Here is a 22,981-nt window from a genome sequence, read left to right as displayed (position 1 = left end):
TGACATAAGCTCAGATTGTTCTCCTGCCAAGTTAAGTGACTTTGTAGGATTGCTTGCAGCTGGGATCTTCAAGACACTTCCTATGGAAAACCAAGCAAAAAGAAAATTCACAATCCCTTAATGAAAGTTCGTAGCTTCCTGTCAACTTAATTTTTTTTTATAATATCTGGAACGTTGGGAATGTTTTAATTTTTTTTCCAAAAAAAAGAAAAAAGAAGGCTAGCCCTAGAAGAAGTGAAATTTCAGGTTAAGTGCATTTGCTGAAACCTCACTGGGCCCAAATAAAGCGTGTTTTTTTTTTAAAATGCAAAGAGGCACACGGATGTTTTTAGCAAGGCTTGTTGCTTGTAATTGAGTGGCAAGCTGCCAAGGTAGAAGCCCGTTTGAGGCTGGCACCAAGCGCGCTTGCGGTTGTCTGCGTAAACTTGGCGGGCGGCGGGCTCACCCCCTGCTAGATAAATAGGCTGGCATTGTGGAAAAGAGAGGTGGGGGGAGGAAAAAAACAAACCAGAAATGTGGATGCAGTCAAAGGGAGGAGAAATGAAATTTCACAAAGCCGCTACTTCATATCTCTTCTTCTGACAATTAATGGAGCAAAAATAGAGATTACAGAGATGTTTGCCTGTGCTGATTACACCCTAATGTTAGGGAAGGCGGTAAGTTGGCTTAGAAAGATCCTCTTACAGACTCAACGCTTGTCACCTACCTTTCCCATCCTTACTCATCCAAAAAAGACAATAGTTGCTTTGTTCCCGGGATCGGATTAAGCTTGCCCTTGAAAGTCATTGGCGACCTAGCCTTGATACTTCTTTGCACTGTGAGTTCCTTGGCATAAGGGACCCCGCAAAGGATATGAGAACTGGCCGAGTTTTATCCAGTAGGAAAGTTGGAAGATTAGAGAGTTAGATGAAGCAGCTTGAAAAGGTTGTGCTGATGTGTCCGTCCTTCTGAGAAACGAGGAATGAGCTAATCTTCTTGACCAGGGCTCTTCACACTTGGCCCTCTCATGACTTGTGGGCCTGGCTGAGGAATTCTGGGAGTTGAAGTCCACAAGTCATAAAAGGGCCAAGTTTGAAGAGCCCAGTTCTTGACATTGGGGATTAGGAAAAATGCTACCTTTATTCAATACAGGTAATCCTCGATCTATGATCGTCGATCTATGATCTTAGCCCATATTTGCTAAGTGGGACATTTGTGAGTTTTGCCCTATTTTACGAAGGGCGGGATATAAATGGAATTAAAATATAAATAAATAAATAAATAAATAAATTTGTTAAGCGAATCCCTGCACTTGTTCAGTTAGCAACACGGCTGTTAAATAAATCCGGCTTCCCCCCTTGAATTTGCTTGTCGGAAAGTCGCCAAAGGGGATCAGGTGACCACCCACCCCCACCCCCCAGGACACTGCAACCGTCGTAAATATGAGTCAGTTGCCCGGCATCTGAATTTTGATTTTGCAACTTGGGGGAAGGGGGGGGAATGCTGCAACAGTCCTAAGTGTGTGAAAAAGGTCCACAAGTTGCTTTTATCAGGGCCGTTGCAACTTTGAACGGTCGCTAAACGAACTGTTCGTTGTAAGTTGAGGACTTCCTGTACTGGGTGATAATTTTGGCAGCTGTAAGGAGCCATCTTGAATGCCTCGATTTGGGGAACAAGCTTATTCCCACCCCTTTATTTTCTCTAATGGAGGTGAATGGGTAGCATTGATTCTGTTGGTGAGCGACAGAAAGTCTCCTGAGTTTTGCAGAATGGAGTCCCACAAAATTCTGTCTACTGTATGGATCGGCCCTTCTTCGTGACCTTGATCTCATGGCTGGTGGTGACATTTCCATATTGCAGAGAGCCCTCCGTTTTAAGAGATCTGGATTAGTTTTACCATTTATCCGTGGTTTCCTTCTCCTCCCCCCCTTTGTGAAATGAGAATGCTCTCAACATATTCCTTATTCAGTGCAAGCAATTACAGTTTTGGTGGGCTAGCATCTGCCCAAAGGTTTAGAGAGAGGTTTAAAGATAAAGGAAGGGGGAAGGATTTCTGCCGGACTACAGTTCCCAGCATCCTTGCCATTGGCAGTGTTGGCTGTGGATAAGGAGAGTTGTAGTAGTTGATTAAGATCGCTGATCTTGAAACAAGTTTGTGATGTGTGTCTGCTGCACTCTGTTGTGGCCTTGTGAACTTTCTGTTGTGACTTGGGGCAGGAGAAGCGGTGCAGTTGATCCAAGGCAACTCTGTCTCAAGGATTGGAAGATCTGGATCTTCTTGGTAGGGTGGTAGTTCCTTGTGAGATTTATAGTAGATCACAAAGAATTTCTGGCTTGCTACAGCAACAAGGCTGTCTGGATCTTCTTGGTAGGGTAGTAGTTCCTTGTGAGATTTATAGTAGATCACAAAGAATTTCTGGCTTGCTATAGCAACAAGGCTGCTGTGAGGATGATAATTTGGGGAGGAGATTTGTGTGTGTGTGTGTGTGTGAGAGAGAGAGAGAGAGACAGAGAGAGAGAGAGACAAAGGATACTAATTTTAATTCTGCACTCTTGGTACCTCGTTCCTGATTGGATTCATATATTATAGCTTGCTAAAAGTAAGATTTACTGCATAAACCATGGTTGTCTGAGATTCACACCACAGCTTAAACCAAATGAATGCAAAGGTCAGCTTCTCTTTTTGCTGAGCTACTACTGGTATGTGGTCTGGGTGAATCTTCCCGGTAAAAAAATCTGAGCAGATTCCTTTATGTCTCCATCTACGTTGCGCTGATTGCCATCTAAGATCAGATGATACTTTCTGCAACTAACTAATTTGGTAATGAATAATCCAAGCTTTACTTCCATGAGCTCTGTAGGGTAAGGAGACTTGCCTGGAACCCCAAGAGGCCTTCACCCCATCCTGGATTTATTGCATCTGGATCCAGTTCTTCTATGTTATTTCTGTCGACGGCTATGGAACTTTGCAATCCCAAACATTTGTGCTTGGAATATGAAATATGAAAATATTACAGAAAAGCATAACCTTCTCACATCATTAATGGAGAGAAGGGCGAGGGGGGAGGAACATGATGGCAGTGTTCCAATTTCTCAGGGGCTGCCCCAAAGAAGAGGGAGTCAAGCTATTCTGAAGGCAGGACAAGAAGCAACGGATGGGAACTAACCAAGGAGAGAAGCAACCTAGAAATAAGGAGAAATTTCCAGACAGTCAGAACGATTAACCGGTGGAACTACCTGCCTCCAGAAGTGGTGAATGCTCCAACACTGGAAGTTTTTAAGAAGAGACTGGACATCCATTTGTCTGAAATGCTATAGGCTTTCCTGCCTGCGCAGGGGGTTGGACTAGATGACCTCCAAGGTCCCTTCCATCATCATCATTACTACTACTACTACTACATCTTCGATAAATCACTCCATTGGTGCTCCTCTAGTTTTGCCCCACAGTCTCAACATGGAAAAACAGAGTTCGCCTGACAGAGAACGAACGGGCTGGCTCAGGGTGGATTTGAACCTGTCTTCATAGACCCACCGTTAGCTGTTATATTGGTTTACAGATGAGGATGATGAGGATTTATCCGTTCAAGTTGGTGTCTGACCCTTGGCCATTCTATGGGCCAGCTCTCCCCACATATTCCCATCTTGCACTACTTCTTTGAGTTTCTCTTCCTTCTTTTATTAGTTTTACTACTACTTTGAGTTTTTCTGTGCTCTGGCTGGTGTCGGCTTTGATGGTGTCCAGCCTGGTTACCGCAAACTCTTCCAAACACATTTCGTTCTCCATGATAATTTCCTCCCATGTTAATGGCCCAACGTCTAAGTGAGATGCAGTTTCATGGTTGTTGTTTTTTTTTGCCTTCTAGTGACAGGTCTGGCGTTGTGCTCTGCAGTACTTGTTTGTTAACCACCTTTGTTGTCCAAGGCTTATGAGTAAAAGTGGTTAAACTTTGGAGGTTTTAAGGGAAAAATTTTTTTTAGCAACAGCTGTCTCTGTGACATTGGAAAAGTGTGGCCGGTAACCAGCCACACTGGGGGGGGGGGGAAATGGCAGAATAGGATAGGAATAGAATAGGAATAGGAAATAATAATGGAATGGAATGGAATGGAATGGAATAGAATGGAATAGAATGGAATAGAATAGAATAATAGAAACAGAATAGAGTAGAATAGAGTTATGAGGAATAGAATAGAATATTAGAATAGAATAGATGGAATGGAATAGAAGCAGAATAGAATAGAATTATGAGGAATAGAATAGAAACATGGGGATCATGATGGGAATAGAGTAGAATAGAATTAGAATTAGAATAGAAAGGGACCTTGGAGGTCTTCCAATCCAGCCCCCTCCCCACTCAAACAGGAGAACCTAATACCATCTCAGACAAGTGACTGTCCATTCTTTTCTTAAAACCCTTTTGTTTTTGGCAAAGATGCTAGGATAGAACTATAGGCAGGTGTTTAAAACCCTCCCTGCATCTCCGTTAGGAGAGCAATATTGATTCAGCAGTGAATGGTGTGTAAACAGTCAGAGAAACCACAAACTTTTGACAATGCTGTTTTTTTGAAAGGAAAAGTTCTGCATATCGGCTAATGGGAAGTGATTAATAGAGCCAGTCGGAAGTATAAAAAAAGGCATAGGAGCCTCTGGACAGACTCCCCTTCTCTTCCTCAGAGTCCATTTGGCAGGGGAGATCTGAATGGGAGACAAAAACAATTCATAAGTCTGTCACTGCAGGTGGTTATTATAACCTCTGACTCTCATCATGCTTCCTGTTTAATCAAGGCCATTGTGAGGAGAGTGAGTAAGGAAATTGTATGTCTTTATTCTCTTGCAAATTTTGCAAGGGGGTCTCTCTCTCCTCCCCCCCCCCCCATCCCCCAGGGTGCTTGCAACCCAAAGTGGGTTGCTAAAGAAATGATTTCAGAGGAGCAGGGTTTTTTTCCCCCTTCCCCTGCATGGGAAGAATTCAGGTTGATGTTTTTGAAGATTCAGAGTTCATTTCCGGAGCTGTTTTCTCTTTTTATAGAGCACTATTAACCATATGGAGGAAGAGCCCAGGCTAGCTTTCTCCGTCAAGGCCTTGTAGCAGTGTTAGCTCACACATTTTTAACTAGGCCAGGCACCCCTTACATCCAAATGGTGTGGGTTTAATCAGCCATATGAAGCAAAGGTGGCACTTGATGTGCGGCAAAGAGAGGATGAATTTTGCATTCGTAAACAGGAAAAAAGCTAAAATATGTCTAGACACAGACGGGGTTTCAGAAATCAAAGCTGACTTTTTGATTTGCTTTTTTTTAAAAAAAGAGACCAGGCCAAGAAGGCACAGGTTTCCAGAGCGTCGGAAATGAACATGTAAATCTGAAAAGTTGTAGATGTGTTCTAGTTTCAAATCAAGATATTTGAACCCCATTGCAGCTACGCTCTTCAGCTCAGAAGTTCCAAACTTTAAAAAGCAGTGTTTCTCAATTTCAGGGATTTTAAGATGTGTGGACTTCAACTCCCAGAGTTCCCTAGCCGGCATGCCGGCTGGGGAATTCTGGGAATTGAAGTCCAGATGTCTTAAATTTGTAAATGCATTTGTGACTTTGTGTATGCATGAGATTATCTGTCATCATTCTCTCTCTCTCTCTCTCTCTCACACACACACACACACACACACTCTCTCACACACACAAACACACACAGAGTCTTAATTGGGATGACTTGTCTTTTAAGAAAGCTGTAACACTTAATTTAAGTAGTTTAATATTAGCAACTGTGGAGTCTAAACAGGATCATCTTCAGATACAAGGATGATCACAAGGATGCAGAGTGTAAAAAAAAAGTCACTTTTTTCAGTGTCATTATAACTTTGAACCGTCACTAAATTGAGGACTATCTGTATCTCTCTTGGTTAGAGATTGCTTTTGCGTCTGGAAGCAAGAAAAGCATTAAAATTGGAAGTGCTTGGCTAAATTTAATCCTGCTTTGCTGTAACCGATAGGGAATTCATTGAATTAAGTCAAAATATTATTGGATGGATGTGGTTTTGGCAATTTTTCATTACCAAAACAGGCCTTCACCTCTCAGGTTAATATTCAATACAATATTCAAATGTGCACAATTAAAATAGGGGGTTTTTTTTACGACAAGATGTGCAGATGTCCAAAGAGATAGCAGTAAATTGGTGCATGCATTTCCACATTATTGTGCATTTCGATTTTCCTCATGGCAGGTGAAATGTTGTCATGCTGTTATATCATGTTTTCACTTTCACTTGTTGCCACTTTGATGGTTTGGGGTGTTTTCCCTGGTTTCACTTAGATGCAAAAGCTGATTTTTTTTTAAATAAAAAGCTGAACTACCATGGTGTTTGCTCATGAGTAAGGCTGCTAAACTCCAGTCAAAAAACAGGGGACACAAAACTCTTCTATTATTTGCTGCTGTCTAGTGATCTACAGATCTTGCAACCCAGATCTAATAGATCTACTTAGGTGAAAGTCCTCTTTGTGTCATTAGGATCTATCTTAGCTGATTTAACCATGCAAGTCATGAGTTCAAGGCAGTCAGAAGAGTATTCTTAATTGATTTCATGTGAAGTTGCATATGTAAAACCAGCCTTTGTAAGTAAGTCTTTTATACTAGGACAATTAATCAGTGAAACAACCTGCCTCCAGAAGTTGTGAATGCTCTATCTATCTATCTATCTAGTTATCTATCTCTATCATCTCTAGCTATCATCTCTATCATCTCCAGCTATTATCTCTATACCATTTATCTATCATATCTATCCTACTCAATCAATCCTACTTCTATCTAATCTGTACACCGCCCTGAGTCCTTCGGGAGAAGGGCGGTATAAAAATATAATAAATAAATAATAATAATATGTCATTATCATATCTCTTATTTATCTCTATCATATCTCTATCTGTCTATATCAATCAATCAACCACATGACCCTGTGACACAGTAAACATCATAGATATGAGTCAGTTGCCAAGCGTCTGAATTTTGATCATGGGGATGCAGCAATAGTCATGTGAAAAACGGTCTTAAGTCACTTTTTTCAGTGCCATTGTAACTTGGAACGGTCGCTAAACGAACTGTTGTAAGACGAGGACTATCTATAAATAGTTAAGTGATCCGTTCTATATCGGCTCTGTGAGTTTGAATGTTCTCTGCCATTTTGGGCCTCCGAATTTCTTTTCCTACCTTAAAGAAAAAGTCTCGGTGTGCATCGAGATGGCTGCTGACCTTCCCCAGTATTTTAAATGTGTTCAAAATACGTTGTGTGTGTGTGACATTGTGCTGGCTGGGGGTTACGAGTGATGCAATAGCTGAAGGGCGCAAAGTAAAGGCGGCCTCAGGTGTCCAGGGTGAGGGGGATGGAGCATCCTCCTGTAAGCCTCTCACCCCTTTTGCGCATGTGACAACATCACACAACTTCAGAAGGGGGGGGGGTCTAGATTCCAATACTCCATCCAGCACTTTGTCTAATTTTGACACACAATCGGTCCTTTGTAGCTGCTTTCTTCTTGGCACACATTGCTGCTTAAGGAATTCTGAAGATTATTTTTTTTTGACTTTCATTCTCATTAATTTACCTCTTGTTAAGAGATGGCCTTACCCAAACTGCCTCAGTGAGGCCTAGATCCTTGGTTAAGAGAGATCTCCGGCTAAAGAAAGCATTTGATGGCCACTTTACCCTTTTGTTAAAGTTTTAATTGTAAAATAGCTGTTTCCTTAGACCGCAGAAACGAAAGTACACAGTATTTCACAAGTAACTCAATTTCCTGCATGTTCCGTTTGATTAAGTGTATCCTGTTTAACTGTATATTCCTGTTCAGGGTTATACTTAACTCTGACAAAAAGGAGGTTACGGAATGTCCCGGGCCTAAAAAGTGGGTTCTTTCCATATCTGTGAAAGAGGGAATGCGATTATTCGGGAAAATAACTTTCGGTTGTTTAAAAGTAGTACATATTTTCTTTTCCGATTCACATTTACGTAGCCATATTGACCTGGTGCCAGTGGTTTTTGGCTGGGCACAGCGATAGATAATCAACTTCTAATTTATATATTTTTCCTGGCCTCGGCTTTAAAAGATTACACTTTTGGACGGGGAAGCATATTTGGAATAGGAGGGAGAATAAGTTGATCAGACTTTTAACAGTAGGAAGAAGGGGCAGTTCTCACCGAAATTCAGATAGTCTTCGACTTACGACAATTGACCCCCATTTTGCGACCTTTCTTGCCACAATTGTTAAGTGAATCACAACAGTTGTTAAGTAAGTTATCAACAGAGTTGTTAAGTAAGTTATCAACACAGTTGTTAAGTGAATCTGGCTTCCCCATTGACGTTGCTTGTCAGAAGGTTGCAAAAAGGGATCACTCGACCCCCGGGACACTGCAAACGTCATAAATTCGAGTCAGTTGCCAAGTGGCTGAATTTTGACCATGTGACCCTGGGGAGGAAGCTACCAGGGTCGTAAGTGTGAATCAGTGGTCATAAGTCACTTTTCCCAGTGCCGTTGTAACTTCGGGTCACTAAGCGAATAATTGTTAGTCAAGAAAAGAGAAAATTTTAAAGGGAACAAAATGAAAAGCCTTTGGCAAAATGCCATCCTTCCGGCCATCTGGGCTGGCCGAGTTTCTCAACGGAGAGCCCATGAAAATTCCTTTTGAATTTCTCAGCTTTGGTTCAGCAAACCGGGATTGAGTCGCCAGGGTTGACCAGGAAAGCAAAACCAGTCTGACCAAAGAAAGGGCTTGTGCATCGGGAGGGAGAGTGACACCCAGGCTGTCATGTTCCTCTCTTTGACGAATGATGGAGCAGACGTGCCGGTGAAGGCCGAGGGTGGATGTTGCGTGAAACATAGATCCGGGCAGACAATTAGTAATCTGCTTCCTAGTCAACTCCGTGGAATGTGCTTCCTCTGAGCTAGGGACTAATGTCCCTGTTGGGGTCTTGAAAGAATTGGGGAAGGGGGCACAGTCGCGTTGTTCTTATTTCTCCATTCGTTTTTGTCTTGCAGCAAGTTGTCCAGAATCTGTGCCTTCTTCCACCGAAACGAGGGGAAGTAATTTTCTGGCCCCTGAGGGGCTTGCAGGTAAGCCTTGAGATCTATTCTGCGCCCCTTCAGTGGTTGTGGGTGTTTTTTCTAACAAAGGAGGTTGGACCTCTGGAGTAATGTTCCCCAACCCTGGAAAGTTTAAGATAGATGGACTTGAACTTCCCAGAATTCCCCAGCCAGCCATGCTGGCTGGAGAATTTAAGGAGTTGACGTCCACCTATCCTAAAGTTGATAAGATGGAGAAATGCTACTGAAGGGCAAGTGTTTCTTAACTGTGTCAACCTTAGGATGGGTGGAGTTCAACCTCCCAGCTCGCTGGGGACTTCTGGGAGTTGAAGTCCATGGATCCTAAAAAGTTGACAAGGTTGAGACACACACACACACACACACCTTGATGGCTCTTTGCCACCTACCTGTGAATCTGTGTTGCAAGCAGCATCCTTGTGTAACCTCTGTTGCCAGCTAGAATAGATCTGATGCTTTTCCAGGAATGAAAACCTTAGCTGGGTTTCCCTTGAGACTTAGAAATGGTTTTGTACCATCTGTGGATGGCAGGGGTTGGACAGCTGATGTGTGTTCACCAGTGTTGGGGATGAAGAGGAAGTATGTAAGCACGCTGACGGGTCTCCTCAATGAGCAGATGTTGAATGGATTGTTGTGCAGAATTCCCCGTTTTTCAGACATAAATAGTCTGCATTTTGCTGGTGATTTGAAATCCTCCGTTGCATTTTCACGAAAGGTTGCCAATAGGTCAGTTACTTTGCGTTTCTGCTAGAAGTCTTTTTCTCCCACGGGTTCATATCTGAAAAATCTCCCAGTTTATGTAAGAGTATGCGTGGTGAGACGACTTAACCTTGGATGTTCCAGATTTTGATTATTTCTGAGTACTTTTAAATGTGTTGCAATTCAGTCCTACCGGCCAGGAACATGAGTGAGTTTTCTGTAGCCTGGTCTGTCTACTTTCAGTTTGTTTACCCGGAATCCTTAGCAAAAAATAGCCATTCATGGGAATGGTAGTTTAGCAACATCTGGCTGGCCTCCGGTGTCACGGCTATAAGACCCAGTTTTAGCAGCTGTGGAATTAAGATGGTCATATATCACATTACTGGTCTTGCAAGCTTCTATCTGTCCTCCCTTGTTGAGAGCTGTATCCGAGCCTAGACAATGATGTTGGCAAGCTGGCAGTACCACACTTAGCTAAAGGCAACGTCTGCCTGTGTGATTTATGCAGAGAGAGCTAAATTATATACTGTCCACCGTAAGGGTGTGCCAGAGCAGCCTCCTGCTTTCTGCAAGTCTGCAAGTCAAGGCTGGCTTCTGGTGATTAAGGTTTTGGGTGTAAGGCATTTTGGTGGCTTGCAATTTAATCTGGGAATGGCTGAGGAGGAGGAGGAGGAGAAGGTGGAAAAGAACATTTTAAGATTAGCTTTCTTTCCCCCGCTCCCCGAACCGTACTGGCTGGGGGATTCTGGGAGCTGAAGTCCACAAGTCATAAAAGGGCCAGGTTTGAAGACCCCTGCCGTAGATGTTTGGCAGCTGGTTCATTCTTATGACCATTGCTGTGTGTCAAGGTCTTGTGGTCACCTTTTGCAACCTTTGGCCAAGCAAAATCATTGGGAAAGCCAGCTGGGTTGACTGACTTTTATCAACTGCAGTGATTCACTTAACAAAGGTCGTAAAGTGGGGCAAAACCCCACTTCATAAAATGTCTCAGTTAACATCAGAAATGTTGGGCTCAATTGCGATCGTAAGTCGCGGGGGGGACTACCTGTATAACCAGCCCCCCCTTCCACTGAAGGCCTTGTAGTTCTCTCCCATCTGCTGTTGTGATGCAGCGTGCAAACCCTTAGTAGCTTTTTGCTAATGCCCCCCCCCCCCAAATACTCGCTTGGACTTGCGTATCTCTTGAAAGATAGTTTTCTTTGGCCAAGGAATCCTTGTTGGGTTTATAGAAAAGCTGAACATTAGTTTACAACTGGAATGTCAAAAGACTGTCCTTCCCCCCCCCCCATCCCAAGTAAGTGTGTGCTCAACATTTGTGTGTCTGTTTGTACTTCCAGTCTAGGAATTGCTTTCAGCGTGGCCTGTGTTTATGCGAATCTTGTCTGCTGTTTTTCCCCCCTAACGTAATATATACCCTCCGCCTGTTATTTGAGAGGAGAGAATTCTGTGTGTTCAAAGGCAGCTAATAAGAATTAATCAGAAGGGAAGGAAAAAAAAGAGAAGTGAGGGTCCCCCCCTTCTTTTTAAAAAAACATGTATTCCCTTTCAACCTTCTTGTGTAGAAGAAGGTTAAGAGGGGGGGGGGAAAGCCTCAAGACCAAAAAAGAAGAAAAAAACCAAAAAAAAAACAACAACCCAGGCTGTACAATAAGAATGCTAAATAGTTTGAAAAGGAGAGGGAAAAAAAAAAAAAGAAATATGCCGGAGGGTGGAGTTCGGTTCCGCAGGATACCACATGAAATAAGCAAACCAAGACTTAACTTTGAGAAGGAGCCTCTTTTTGAAAGGTTTGTGAATTGATAACATCTTGTCTCGTCTGCTGCTGAAAAGGAAGGGTGGGGTGTTGTGTTTTTTTTTCAGGGGGGAGCAGGAAATCAGATTGCTGGCCTGGTAGCACAAAGCTTTCTTAAGAGAAAAGCCTTAGCGTAACTCTTAAGGGTGGAGGGGGGGAGGAATAATAAAGATGCTTTTTCTGAAAGTTTTCGTCCTTGCAATGTTGATCCCCTTCTCCCTTATTCTGCAGGGCCTCTGTCCCTTTGTTCTGGCCTTGTAGAGACCCTATACCAGGGGCCTTCCAACTTGGCCCTTTTATGACTTGTGGACTTCAACTCCCAGAATTCAGCAGGCTGTGCCTGGCTGAGGAATTCTGGGAGTTGAAGTCCACAAGTCATAAAAGGGCAAGTTGGAAGGCCCCTGGCCTAGGTGAAGCCAACCCAACCTAATAACGGTTAATAATAATTTTTGCAATTAGGTTTACGAAGAGGAGGGGATGGTTCGAGGGACAAAGAAGAGGATTCTGATAAATCTGGAACAGATCCTGAAAGTTCCCTAACTTAGGAAGGTGGTGGAAACATCCGCAAGCCAGGTTGTCTGTTTTATATGTGGAACTGCGATCCATCCCATTGGCCAAGATTCATATAGGAGTTCTTGAAAGTGCTAAATGTTCGTTTGATTCTTTTCTTTCTTTTCTTCTTTCTTTCTTCTTTCTTTCTTTCTTTCTTTCTTTCTTTCTTTCTTTCTTTCTTCCCTCCCTCCTTTCTTTCTCCCTCCTTTCTTTCTTTCTTTCTTTCTTTCTTTCTTTCTTTCTTTCTTCTTTCTTTCTTCCTTCCTTCCTTCCTTCCTTCCTTTCCTTCCTTCCTTCTTTCTTACTTTCTCTTTCTTCTTTCTTTCTTTCTTCTTTTCTTTCTTTCTTTCTTCTTTCTTTCTTTCTTCTTTCTTCTTTCTTTCTTTCTTTCCCTTGAGATAGCTTGCTGGAAAGTGTGTTTGAACAGGTTTTTGTTTTTTAATGAGTGGTTATCAGACATCTGGGCTACTTTTATCTGCAGTGAAAAGTTGTAATAACTTAACTGAAGTGTAATTAGGGGATGGGTTACAGAAAAGCAAACATGCCTCTCCCTTTTTCCCCCTCCCCCCTCCCCCCTGCTTTTCAAATCCTTTCATATGTTTTTGACGTGGGTAGAAACTGCCTTTTCTGAACTGGCCACGTTCTGAATTGCAACCAGCTCCTCTAACAAGGATTCCGTGGTTGCCTTCGCTGCAGATGTCAACCTGGGAAATAAAAAGAGAGCTGTCCGGGTGCAAATCAGATTCATTCTCTCTCTCTCTCTCTCTCTCTCTCTCTCTCTCTCTCTCCCTCTCTCCCTCTCTCCCTCTCTCTCTCTCTTCATCAGGAAGCCTTCAGATGGCTTTCCAGAGTAGTCCTGAATCCCTTTTTGAGTGTTTTGCAGAATGAGGGCTTGTAGACTATCTAGACCCAGGGGTGTTGTGGACTTCAACTCCAGAATTCCTGAGACAGCCATGCTGGCTCAGGAATTCTGGGAGTTGAAGTCCACCAGTCATAAAAGAGCCAGGTTTCCCCACTCCTGATCTAGACGGTTGCACACATATTCGTTTTTCCTATAAGCTGGGCGTCTGCATTGTCTGAATAAATTGCCCTTCAGTGCACACAGGTGGTCCTCGATGTACAACCACAATTGAACTGAACATTACTGTTACTAAGTGAGACATTTGTTAAGCAAGTTTTGCCCCATTTTACCGCTTGTCTTGCCAGAGTTGTTAAAGTGAACCGTTGCAGTTGTTAAGTCCTAAGTCGGTTTTTTTTCCCCAGTGAAGGGTCACTCAATGAACTGTTGTAAGTTGAAGATTACCTACCTGTATGTGTGGAAGAAGGTGGGTGGGCTTCGGAGGATACGCATTTTCTCACACCTGAGGGCCATTTGCTTGAAGAAACCAAAGGCAAAACTGATGTTCTCTTGGATGCTTAGAACAGGGGGTCCCCAAGTCCGTGGACCAGTACCGGGCCGCAGCATGCCAGCAACCGGTCCGCACAAACAAGCAAAGCCCCCTCCGCGGGATGCAGGCCAGCACACAAAACCAGGCCCCCTCCGGTCCGTGGGTAAACCTCCCTCCACGGAACCGGTCCCTGGCACCCAAAGTTTGGGAACCTCTGGATTAGGATATATTGTTATAGTTTCTAAACCAACTTTGCAAGCATGTAGGGCAGGGGTCCCCAACGCTGTATCGGTCCCTGGCACGCCAGCCACCGGTCCGCACAAACAAGCAAAGCCCCCTCCGCGGGATGCAGGCAGCATACAAAACCACGCACCCTGTGGTCCGTGGAAAAACCTCCCTCCATGGAACTGGTCCCTGGGGCCCCGAAGGTTGGGGGCTTTCTGGCTCAGAAGAAGGATTTTGCTCTGCTTTATGGGGCTGAGCTGGGAAGGAGGTGTGCAGGGCTTGTGTGGGCGATCTGCGTTAGAAGGCCGAGCCAAAGAGATGGAGGCCGCTCTTGAAAAATAGCTACCCTGACCTTGTCCTTCACGTCGTCTTCTTCCGTTGGCAGTCGTCCCTCCATCGTCCCAGCTAATGAATGAAGCTCAGTTCAGGATGGGAAGGGTGGAAAAACTCCTGGGAGTCGGGGCTGGGATTCTTGGAGCTGGGGAAAAGGGAAGGTGTCTGCAGGAAGGGGGTGGGGAGGGGAGGGATGTCAGGACTTGAGTGGGGGGGTCTTCACAAAGGACCGGTTCCAGCAGGCAGTGACCTATCATTCCCTCCGTGATGCTCTTTCATGTCATCTGGGGCGCTTGGAAAAATAAACGGGGAAGGAATAGGCGGGGGAGGGGAAGGAACTTGGGCAGACCAGCCAAACCGAATTCCTGGGACCGAGTTCCACTCCTGTTTTCTTAGTGGAGCATCTTCTAAAAGGTTAAAGCCTCAATTTGAGGAAAAGGGTGAATTTGTGGCTTGTATCTGTCCCCCCCCCCCCACTTTGTTTCTCCCTTAATCCTCTCCTCCTGGGCTAAATCTCAGCTAGTCTTCCCCACCCTCCCTCCTTAATTCAATGCCTGCTTTATGTCTTCGGGGCAGGAATGGATAATGTTTACTGTGCCGTCCAGAACAGTAGTAGTGTGTGTGTGTGTGTGTGTGTGTGTGTGTGTGTGTGTGTGTGTAGATTCCTAGGTTGCAGTGACCTCCCATGCATTGGGGAGGGGAAGGAAAGAGGGGTGTGTGTCTTATCCTGGTTAAAAAAAAGCAGGCCACCTTCTGATTTTCAGCCAGATCTCCAAAGAAGGAGCTATTGGCCACCTTGGTTATGGATTCCCCATATCTGAGCCCAAAATTTCCATTGCTAAGCGAGACGCTTGTTAAGCGAGTTTCACCAACCTTCCTTGCCACAGTTGTTAAGTGGATCACTGCAATTGTTAAGTTAGTTCAGTGACTTTTTTTTTGTCAGAGGGTCACAAAAGGGGACCCCAGGGCACAGCAGCCGTCATAAATATGAGGATGCTGCAGTGGTCGTAGGTGTGAAAAAAATGGTTATAAATCACTTTTTCCCTGAACGGTCGTAAGTCGGAGGACTGCCTGGATTCACGGACAGCTCTCCAGTGGCTTTCTGGAATAGCGCTGCGTCCTCTTGAGTATTTGGCTTGTAGACCAGTTACGTTTGCGCACATATTTGTTTTCCCACGAAGCTGTTCCTGTGCATTGCTGGAAGCTAGCCTGCTTTTCCTCCTGCAAACATAAATTCAGTGTTTCATTCCCAAGCAAGGTTGGAGGAAGGTTATCTAGCCATCTTAGTGCATGCAAAGGAACGCCCTTATTTTAGCAATGCCTGACTGGACGGCAGATATTTAATCAAGGTTGTTTGCAGCTATTCTGTGTTCGTGCTTCAATTTCAAGGGCCTGTTCCCATTGTATTTCCAATTACATCCCAGTCTGGCTTGAGTGATTTAGCAGCTTGGAAGAGCCTGGAGTCCAGTTGAATCTTCTCCCAGTTATCAGCAGTTGAGTTGAAACTTGACATTTCCCTGGGGGTAGAAAAGACTTGTCAGGATGACTTGGAGTAGGGAGAGACTTTCCTTTAAAAATATTTTTCCGTATCAGGGACTTCATCACCTGCTACTGTTCCTTGTAACTATCTTAGTAAGATAAATTCTGATGAAAGCAAGTATTAGGACACTGGTAGTGATGTCACCCTGGGCAAATGAGGATACTTGGAAGGAAGAAAGAATAAGCTAAGTCAGGATAAATGAGTTGAGCTTCCCATTTGCATAATTGTTCTATCTTACTCCTCTCTTGTTTTGTGAGATGCCAAAACCTCAAGGCTGGTTTCTGGGTAGCTTGAAAGTTGCAGCTTTAGTGATAATGAAGCTTGAAGGGACCCTTGAGGTCATCTAGTCCAGCCCCCTGATCAGGCAGGAAAGCCTATACCAGGGGTTGGCAACCTTGGCCTATACCATTTCAGACAAATGGCTGTTCAGTCTCTTCTTAAAAACTTCCAATGATGGAGCATTCACAACTTCTGGTGGCAAGCAGTTCCACTGGTTAATTGTTCTAACTGTCAGGAAGTTTCTCCTTAGTTCCAGGTTGCTTCTCCCCTTGATTGATTTCCATCCATTGCTTCTTTTACTGCCTTCAGGTGCTTTGGAGAATAGCTTGACTCCCTCTTCTTTGGGGCAGCCCCTGAGATACTGGAAGGCTGCTTCCATGTCTCCCCTAGTCCTTTTTTTCATTAAAGTAGACATCCCCAATTCCAGCAACCATTCCTTATATGTTTTACCCTCCAGTCCCCTGATCATCTTTGCTGCTCTTCTCTGCACTCTTTCTAGAGTCAACATCTTTTTTACATCGTGGTGACCAAAACTGGATGCCGTATTCCAAGTGTGGCCTTACCAAGGCCTTGCAAAGTGCTATTAATGTTTCAGGTGATCTTGATAAAATACTCTTTTAATTGTTAAGGCAGAAGAATTACAGGTAGTGCTTGACTTACGACTACAATTGAACTCAAGTTCCTGTTGCTAAGCAAGACAGGGAAGTGAATTTTGCCCCTTTTTACCATCGCCACAGCTGGTAACTGAATCGCTGCTGTCGTTAAGTCAGTAACACGGTTGTTAAGTGAATGTGCTTGACCTGGCTTGTCGGAAGAGGGGGGGTTACACAACACTACAACCGTCATAAATAAATGTCAGGCACCTGATCATGTGATCATAGTTGCTGCAATGGTTGTAAGTGTGAAAAACTGTCGTAAGTCATTTTTTGGGTCAGTGGTGTAACTTTGAACGATCACTAAACAGTTGTAAGTTGATGTCTTATAATGTAAAAATTAACCAGTCGAACCACCTGCCTCCAGAAGCGGTGAATGCTTCAACACTTGAAGTTTTCAAGAAGAGACTGGACAGCCATTTGTCTGAAATGGTATAGGTTCTCCTGCCTGAGCAGGGGGCTGGACTAGATGACCTCCAAGGTCCCTTCCAACTTTGTTGTTGTTGTTGCTTTCAGATCAGCTCACACATCGCATAGGTTTAATTATTCTTCCATTCACTATTTTTTTTTAAGAAAGGTCTGAAGAGCATTTGGTTGATTGTCTTTCGTTATAAGAGGGAAAGTAATTCTGGAGAAATCCTGTCTGGCTTTTGATCCTTGCTGAGCCCATTATGAAGAGATAAACATTCATCTCCTTGCCTGTCTGTGTCTCTTCACCATAATTTCCTCCCCCCCCCCTATTCTTGGCTACCACGTGGGTGGTGGAGATTGCTATGTGTCCACCTCTCAGATTCAGCCTACAAATGTTAATTATATTTCAGTCCTTTCCCTTTTATGTTAAACACCAACCAATACCTTTATAATAAAGAAAGACCCGCTTGTCTTTGCTTACTACAGGTCTCTGCTAAGTCTTCCCGTCCTCCTCAAACCTCTTTATTTGGTATTTGTGGAAATCCACCGTGCCCATATAATAAGTAAGCCACTCTCTAAATAAACAAGCTGGAGATGATTTGTAATTGTTGCTTGGATTTCTGCAATAGAAGCTGGGGGTGGGGGGGGGCAGAGGCCTGAAATGGCTTAGCTAAAAAAATAGGCCTGTCCGCAAAAGGAGAAGGTTATCGGAGAGACATCGTACCTTTGAGGTAAAACAGGCAAGAATTCCCTTCCTCATCTTCTGATCCTACAGTGTGGCCAAGTCAACATTTCTTACGAAGAGAGACTGGGAATTGGGAGGGTCATTTCATGTCGTTTTTTAAGTTTTGAACTTGAAATCTACCTGGCCCCTTTTTCCCCCTCCAGTGTTACTTCCATATAGACTATACTTAAGGACTGCGCTAAGTGTGCAACAGACATTCTCCATTGTTCGTTTTGAAAACATTTGCACAATTTTCACGGACCGTGTTAGAGGAACACATTGAAGACCTGCAGCAGGGGTCTTCAAACCTGGCCCTGTGATGGAGTTGAAGTCAAAGGGCCAGGTTTGAAGACTCCTGACTTACAATTGGTTTAGCGGCCATTCGAAGTTACAACTGAAAAAAGCGACTGTTTTTCCCACTTAACAACCAATGCAGCATCTCACCTGATCAAAATTCAGACACTTGGCAACTGGTTCATACTTATGACGGTTGCCGTGTCCCTCGGCCATCTGATCCCCTTTTGCAGCCTTCTTACCAGCAAAGTCAACTGGGGAAGCCAGATCCACTTAACGACCATGTTACTAACTTAACAACTGCAGTTTATTCACTTAACAACTGTCGTAAAATGGGGCAAAACTCACTTAATGAATGACTCGCTTAGCAACATAAATTTTGGGCTGTGCTGTGGTCGTAAGCCGAGAACTATCTGTACTCCCTTTTAAAATGAACCATCTTGAGGCTTTTAACTTTTACTCCCGCTGTGGAAGAAAGACTAACGTGCTCCTTTGGGAGGTAAAGCAAATTGAAGAACTTGATTAACAGTTATTTAAATAAAGAATCCCCAGTTCTGATTTTTTTTTCAATGATTGCATTAATCCACCGCAGCTGTTCTTGATTTCATCTTCATTGAAATTTATGAGATGGGTGCTTGCAAAGGCGGGGGGGGGGGGGGGAACCAAGATGGCAGCGGCAACGATGCAATTAAAGTCCCACTTCTCTTGTCCTGACATGTTAAAAAGGAATAAGTTTATTTTAAAAAAAAGTGTCAGTTGTGCAGGCATAGCCCCATTTTGGCTTTTTGACCCCTGCTGGTATGAGACCCCCATTGATAAAATATTTTTGTTTAATTGTTTATAGTACTGGCCGTAGTCCAATTAAAGTTGCTCGTAACTTAGAGTGGGATTCAAAATATCCCAGCTTGGCATGAGAGATTGTTATATTTGGCCAATGCTTCATGAGTCCTAGGTAAGTGTGGAGAATATTATAGCTCAAATTCCATGGAAGCAGTGGAGTTAGTTGCGACCAATTTAAAATTCATTGGGTATCTAAAATTCATGGCTTATCTGGATTGGAGCCATTAATAACAAAGGGCCAGCATTTGGTGGGAATTCGCTGGATTTTAGTTGAAGTGAGAGAGGGAGGAAAAAAAGTCATACTCTCCTTATTAAACAGCCCTTGCTATCAAGATCGAAGTAAAAAATTGGTGAGTGGTTTTCTCATGCAGCTTTTTGCCTGTCTACATGTCACATCCCTCTGAGGCCTTTAATTTATGTTTTTCAAGCTTCTTCGTAGCATTTGTAGACCTTGTAAGCATCTTTTTCTCTTTTTTTGTATAGATTTTATTAGTTTTTATAGGGTTAGGAATAAGGTGGGGTTGGTGTTGGGATTTGGGTTAAGATAGGGGTGTCAAACTGCCAGCCCACAACAAAACCGCGCCCACCCCATTGCCGGCAATGGGGGAAAAGCTCCAATACATCGCACGACGTCACGTGACGTCGCGAGTTTGACACCCCTGGGTTAGGATTAGGGTTAGGGTTGGGGTTTTTCCCAAATAACATTCTCAATATTTAACAAACAGCATAATTGTTTGGGTTCATGTGTTTAACAAAGAATAATAGATAATAGTTAATTATCATATTCAAAATTACATATCACGTTCCTTTCTCTCTAACTCGTTTTTCTAGCCACTGATAGAAATTATCCCACATTCTAAAGTACACCGTGTCTTCTTTCTCTTTTATCTTTAAAGTCAATCTATCCATTTCTGCACACTCCAGAATTACTTAGTACTTCTTCAGCTGGTAAGTTTTCATTTTTCCAGTGTTGGGCAAATACAATTCTCTTGCAAGCATCTTTTTCAAAGATCCCGGCTTAGCAATATATAGAGGTGTGTTTTAAAAGTCTTAACACGGCCCTGAAGTTGCGAGCGCGAATTTATTTACGTATCTGCCAGCTAAATAAAATTTACCCAGAGGAAGTGGTGAAAACTTCAGCATTTGAGATGGTTTCCTTCAACATGTAAGGGTTGGCAACTGAGTCAGATGGATAATTTTAAATAGTTGCGGTTGGAGAGGAGAGCAAGTGAGGAAGAGAGGAGAGAGCTGAAATATCTTCTCTGCCTCACCAGGTACTTAAGATTCCCAATTTCCTTTTTCCTCAAAAAAATAGTGACAGGTCTCCACTCTGCTTAAAATAAAACCAAGTAGTGACTGGCTATGTAAGATGGAAAATAGGGAGGAAGCGATGGCCCCTTTAGGACTTGTGGACTTCAACTCCCAGAATTCCTGAGCCAGCCATGCATGGCTGGCTCAGGAATTCTGGGAGTTGAAGTCCACAAGTCATAAACAGTGTGAGCACAGATCATCCTTGAATTACAACCGTAATGGAGCCCGCCCATTGTGGTTATAAGTCATAAAACAAGTTGGCCACATATTTGATCTGATTCTAAGGCCTTTTCTGTGGCAGTCATTAAGCGAATACTGCGGTCATTAAGCAAAGCTGTTGTTCGCTGCGGTGTGCTTTTCAGTAAAAATCTGGCAAAATGGGATCGTGCAAACAGCTGTAAATACAGCAATGTCAGAATTTCAGATCGGGGTGACAAATCCCTCTTTGGGGATTCGCCGTAGCAGAATAGTCGCTAACATACATCCAGGACTGCCTTTATTGAGTCAACACACGGTACTATAGAAATTGTGTAGTTTGTTTCACTTGGCGTTAATGTCTGAATGTACACTTCATAACTGCTAAACTGTGGTTCAAGGCTGAACGCAAAGTATGAGTCTAGACCAGAGTTCCCCAATCTTTTGGGCACCAGGGACCGGTTCCGTGGAGAGAGGTTTTTCCGTGGACCATGTGTGTGTGTGGTATTATGTGCTGTCTCGTGGATGGGGCTTTGTGCGGATGGGTGGCTGGCATGCCGTGGCCTGGTACTGGTCCACGGACCGGGGGTTGGGACCCCTGGTCTAGACCAGAGGCCCCCAACCTTTTGGGCACCAGGGACCAGTTCCGTGGAGAGAGATTTTTCCACAGACTGGAGGGTGCATGGTTTTGTGTGCTGCCTGCATCCCACAGATGGGGCTCTGCTTGCTTGTGTGGACCGGTTGCTGGCATGCCGGTACTGGTCTCCAACCCCTGGTCTAGACAATTGAGGTTTATTCCACAAATTGTGGGTTAATGCAGTGTGGGAGTCCTGCCAGTGTGCAGTGTAGGTCCTTGAAGCAGAATTCTCTACCACGGATGTTTAGCACAAGCTGGGATTGTGTCAGAATGTCCTCAAGCATAAGCGACACAATCCTCTCTTTGCATCATATATAATAGGATCATATATAAATTTGTGGATACTCCGTGTTCTCATGTGTGCCCTTCCCACCTTTAGTAGTCATGCATCTCCGTGTTCTATGTGCTGAGTGATAGCAATAGCACTTAGACTTATATACCGCTTCATAGTGCTTTACAGCCCTCTCTAAGCGGTTTACAGAGTCACCATATTTGCCCCCATCAATCTGAATCCTCATTTTACCAACCTCGGATGGATGGAAGGCTGAGTCAAACTTGAGCCCCATCAGGATCGAACTCCAGGCTGTGGGCAGAGTTTGCCTGCAATGCCGCATGCTTAACCCTACTCCACCAGGAGAAGCTGTGATAGATGCCCTAACTAGGACTGTTGCTATTATTGAATTGGGGGGAAAAGGAGAACTTGAGTATGTGTCAGTCTGTTTATTGCATTCAAATGTGTGATCTTCCACTTATGGAATTATGCAACTGGCGTGGCTAAAAATTCTGGGAATCGAAGCCACATTCCTAAAGAGTCAGTGTCCCGGGGTGGGGTGACACAGCAACCGTCATAAGTATGAAACAGTTGCCAAGCACCTGGATTTTGATCATGTGACCATTTGGGATGCTGCAACGGTCATAAGTGTGGAAAACTCTCCTAAGCCACTTTTCCCCCCAATGCTATTGTGACATTGAATAGTCACTAACTGAACGGCTGTATGTTGAGGATTACTTCTACCTTGAGATTTACTGCCTAAAAGATGGAAGTCGGGGGAAAAAACACCTAATCCATGAAGCAATTTTTCTCAGCTTTCCTTGTTCCTCCAGTTCTTACAGTCAATAACCGTGCGGCTGGGAGGATGAAGGAAATTCAACACATCTGGAATCCATCAAGCTGCAGAAGGCCGTATTATGTAGTCATTCTCGGCCTTTCAGCCTGGTCTTCTCAAAGCTTCTTCAAAAGCTATGGAATAAACTCAATTTACAATGGAAATTTCCTGCAGTTTCTCTTAATAACATGGACTGCCATCCTGGAATGCCAGCCGTGGGTTTTTTTTCTTCTTCTTCTAAATGTATTTATGTGGGATATTGTGTGTCACAAAGAAACTTCATTGTTCCTTTCATTAAGTGTATGCAAACCCGCAGGTGCTTAGGGATAATTTCTGATGGGTTTTGCTTCTAGTCATTCTTCCATGCTTTATAATTTCTGTTTCATAATTAGTTGCTGGAGTTGCAACAGGTAACTTTGAACTTAGCTAGCTTGTCGTATTGTCCCAACCTAAACTGCATTGCCCTAATCTGACCTTCCAGCTCTTCCAATGGTGTATCCATTACCACTTTAATGTGAACCCATCCATTTTGTTTCCGGTTGTTCTCTTCAGACCTTTCTCCAGATGGCTTGGTCTTCTCATAAATGTATCCAAAGTGGGTTAATTCGATCCTGATCGTTTGTGCCTCTAGGGCAGGGGTCTTCAAACTTGGCCCTTTTATGACTTGGCCCTTTTATGACTTGTGGACTTCAACTCCCAGAATCTGTGCTATCATATCACCCCTGGTCTTTCTCTTCATTAAACTTGACCTACCCAACTCCTGCAACCGTTCTTATGTTTTAGCCCAGGGGTCTTCAAACTTGGCCCTTTTATGACTTGTGGACTTCAACTCCCAGAATTCCTCAGCCAGGCATGCTGGCTGAGGAATTCTGGGAGTTGAAGTCCACAAGTCATAAAAGGGCCAAGTTTGAAGACCCCTGTTTTAGCCTCCAGCCCCCTGATCA

General features: G+C 43.8%; 1 protein-coding gene across 2 annotated transcripts in view; it reads left to right on the top strand.

Annotated features, from left to right (window-relative positions):
* The window catches only part of SMAD7 (SMAD family member 7), a 54,253-nt gene that overhangs the window by 3,504 nt on the left and 27,768 nt on the right, over positions 1 to 22,981 (top strand). Inside the window, exon 3 of one of the 2 annotated variants that reach the window (XM_083354871.1) lies at positions 8,996 to 9,070. The exons of the other annotated variant lie outside the window; for it this stretch is intronic. Within the exon in view, the coding sequence (XP_083210997.1) occupies positions 8,996 to 9,070 (75 nt within the window). The remainder of the gene's footprint in view (positions 1 to 8,995; positions 9,071 to 22,981) is intronic. 2 annotated transcript variants of the gene reach the window in all.

This window comes from Vipera ursinii (genome assembly GCF_947247035.1).
Source record: "Vipera ursinii genome assembly, chromosome: 2".
Classification (NCBI taxonomy): Eukaryota; Metazoa; Chordata; class Lepidosauria; order Squamata; family Viperidae; genus Vipera; species Vipera ursinii.
Note: the sequence above shows the minus strand (reverse complement) of the source record. Positions and strands in the feature narration are given on the sequence as shown.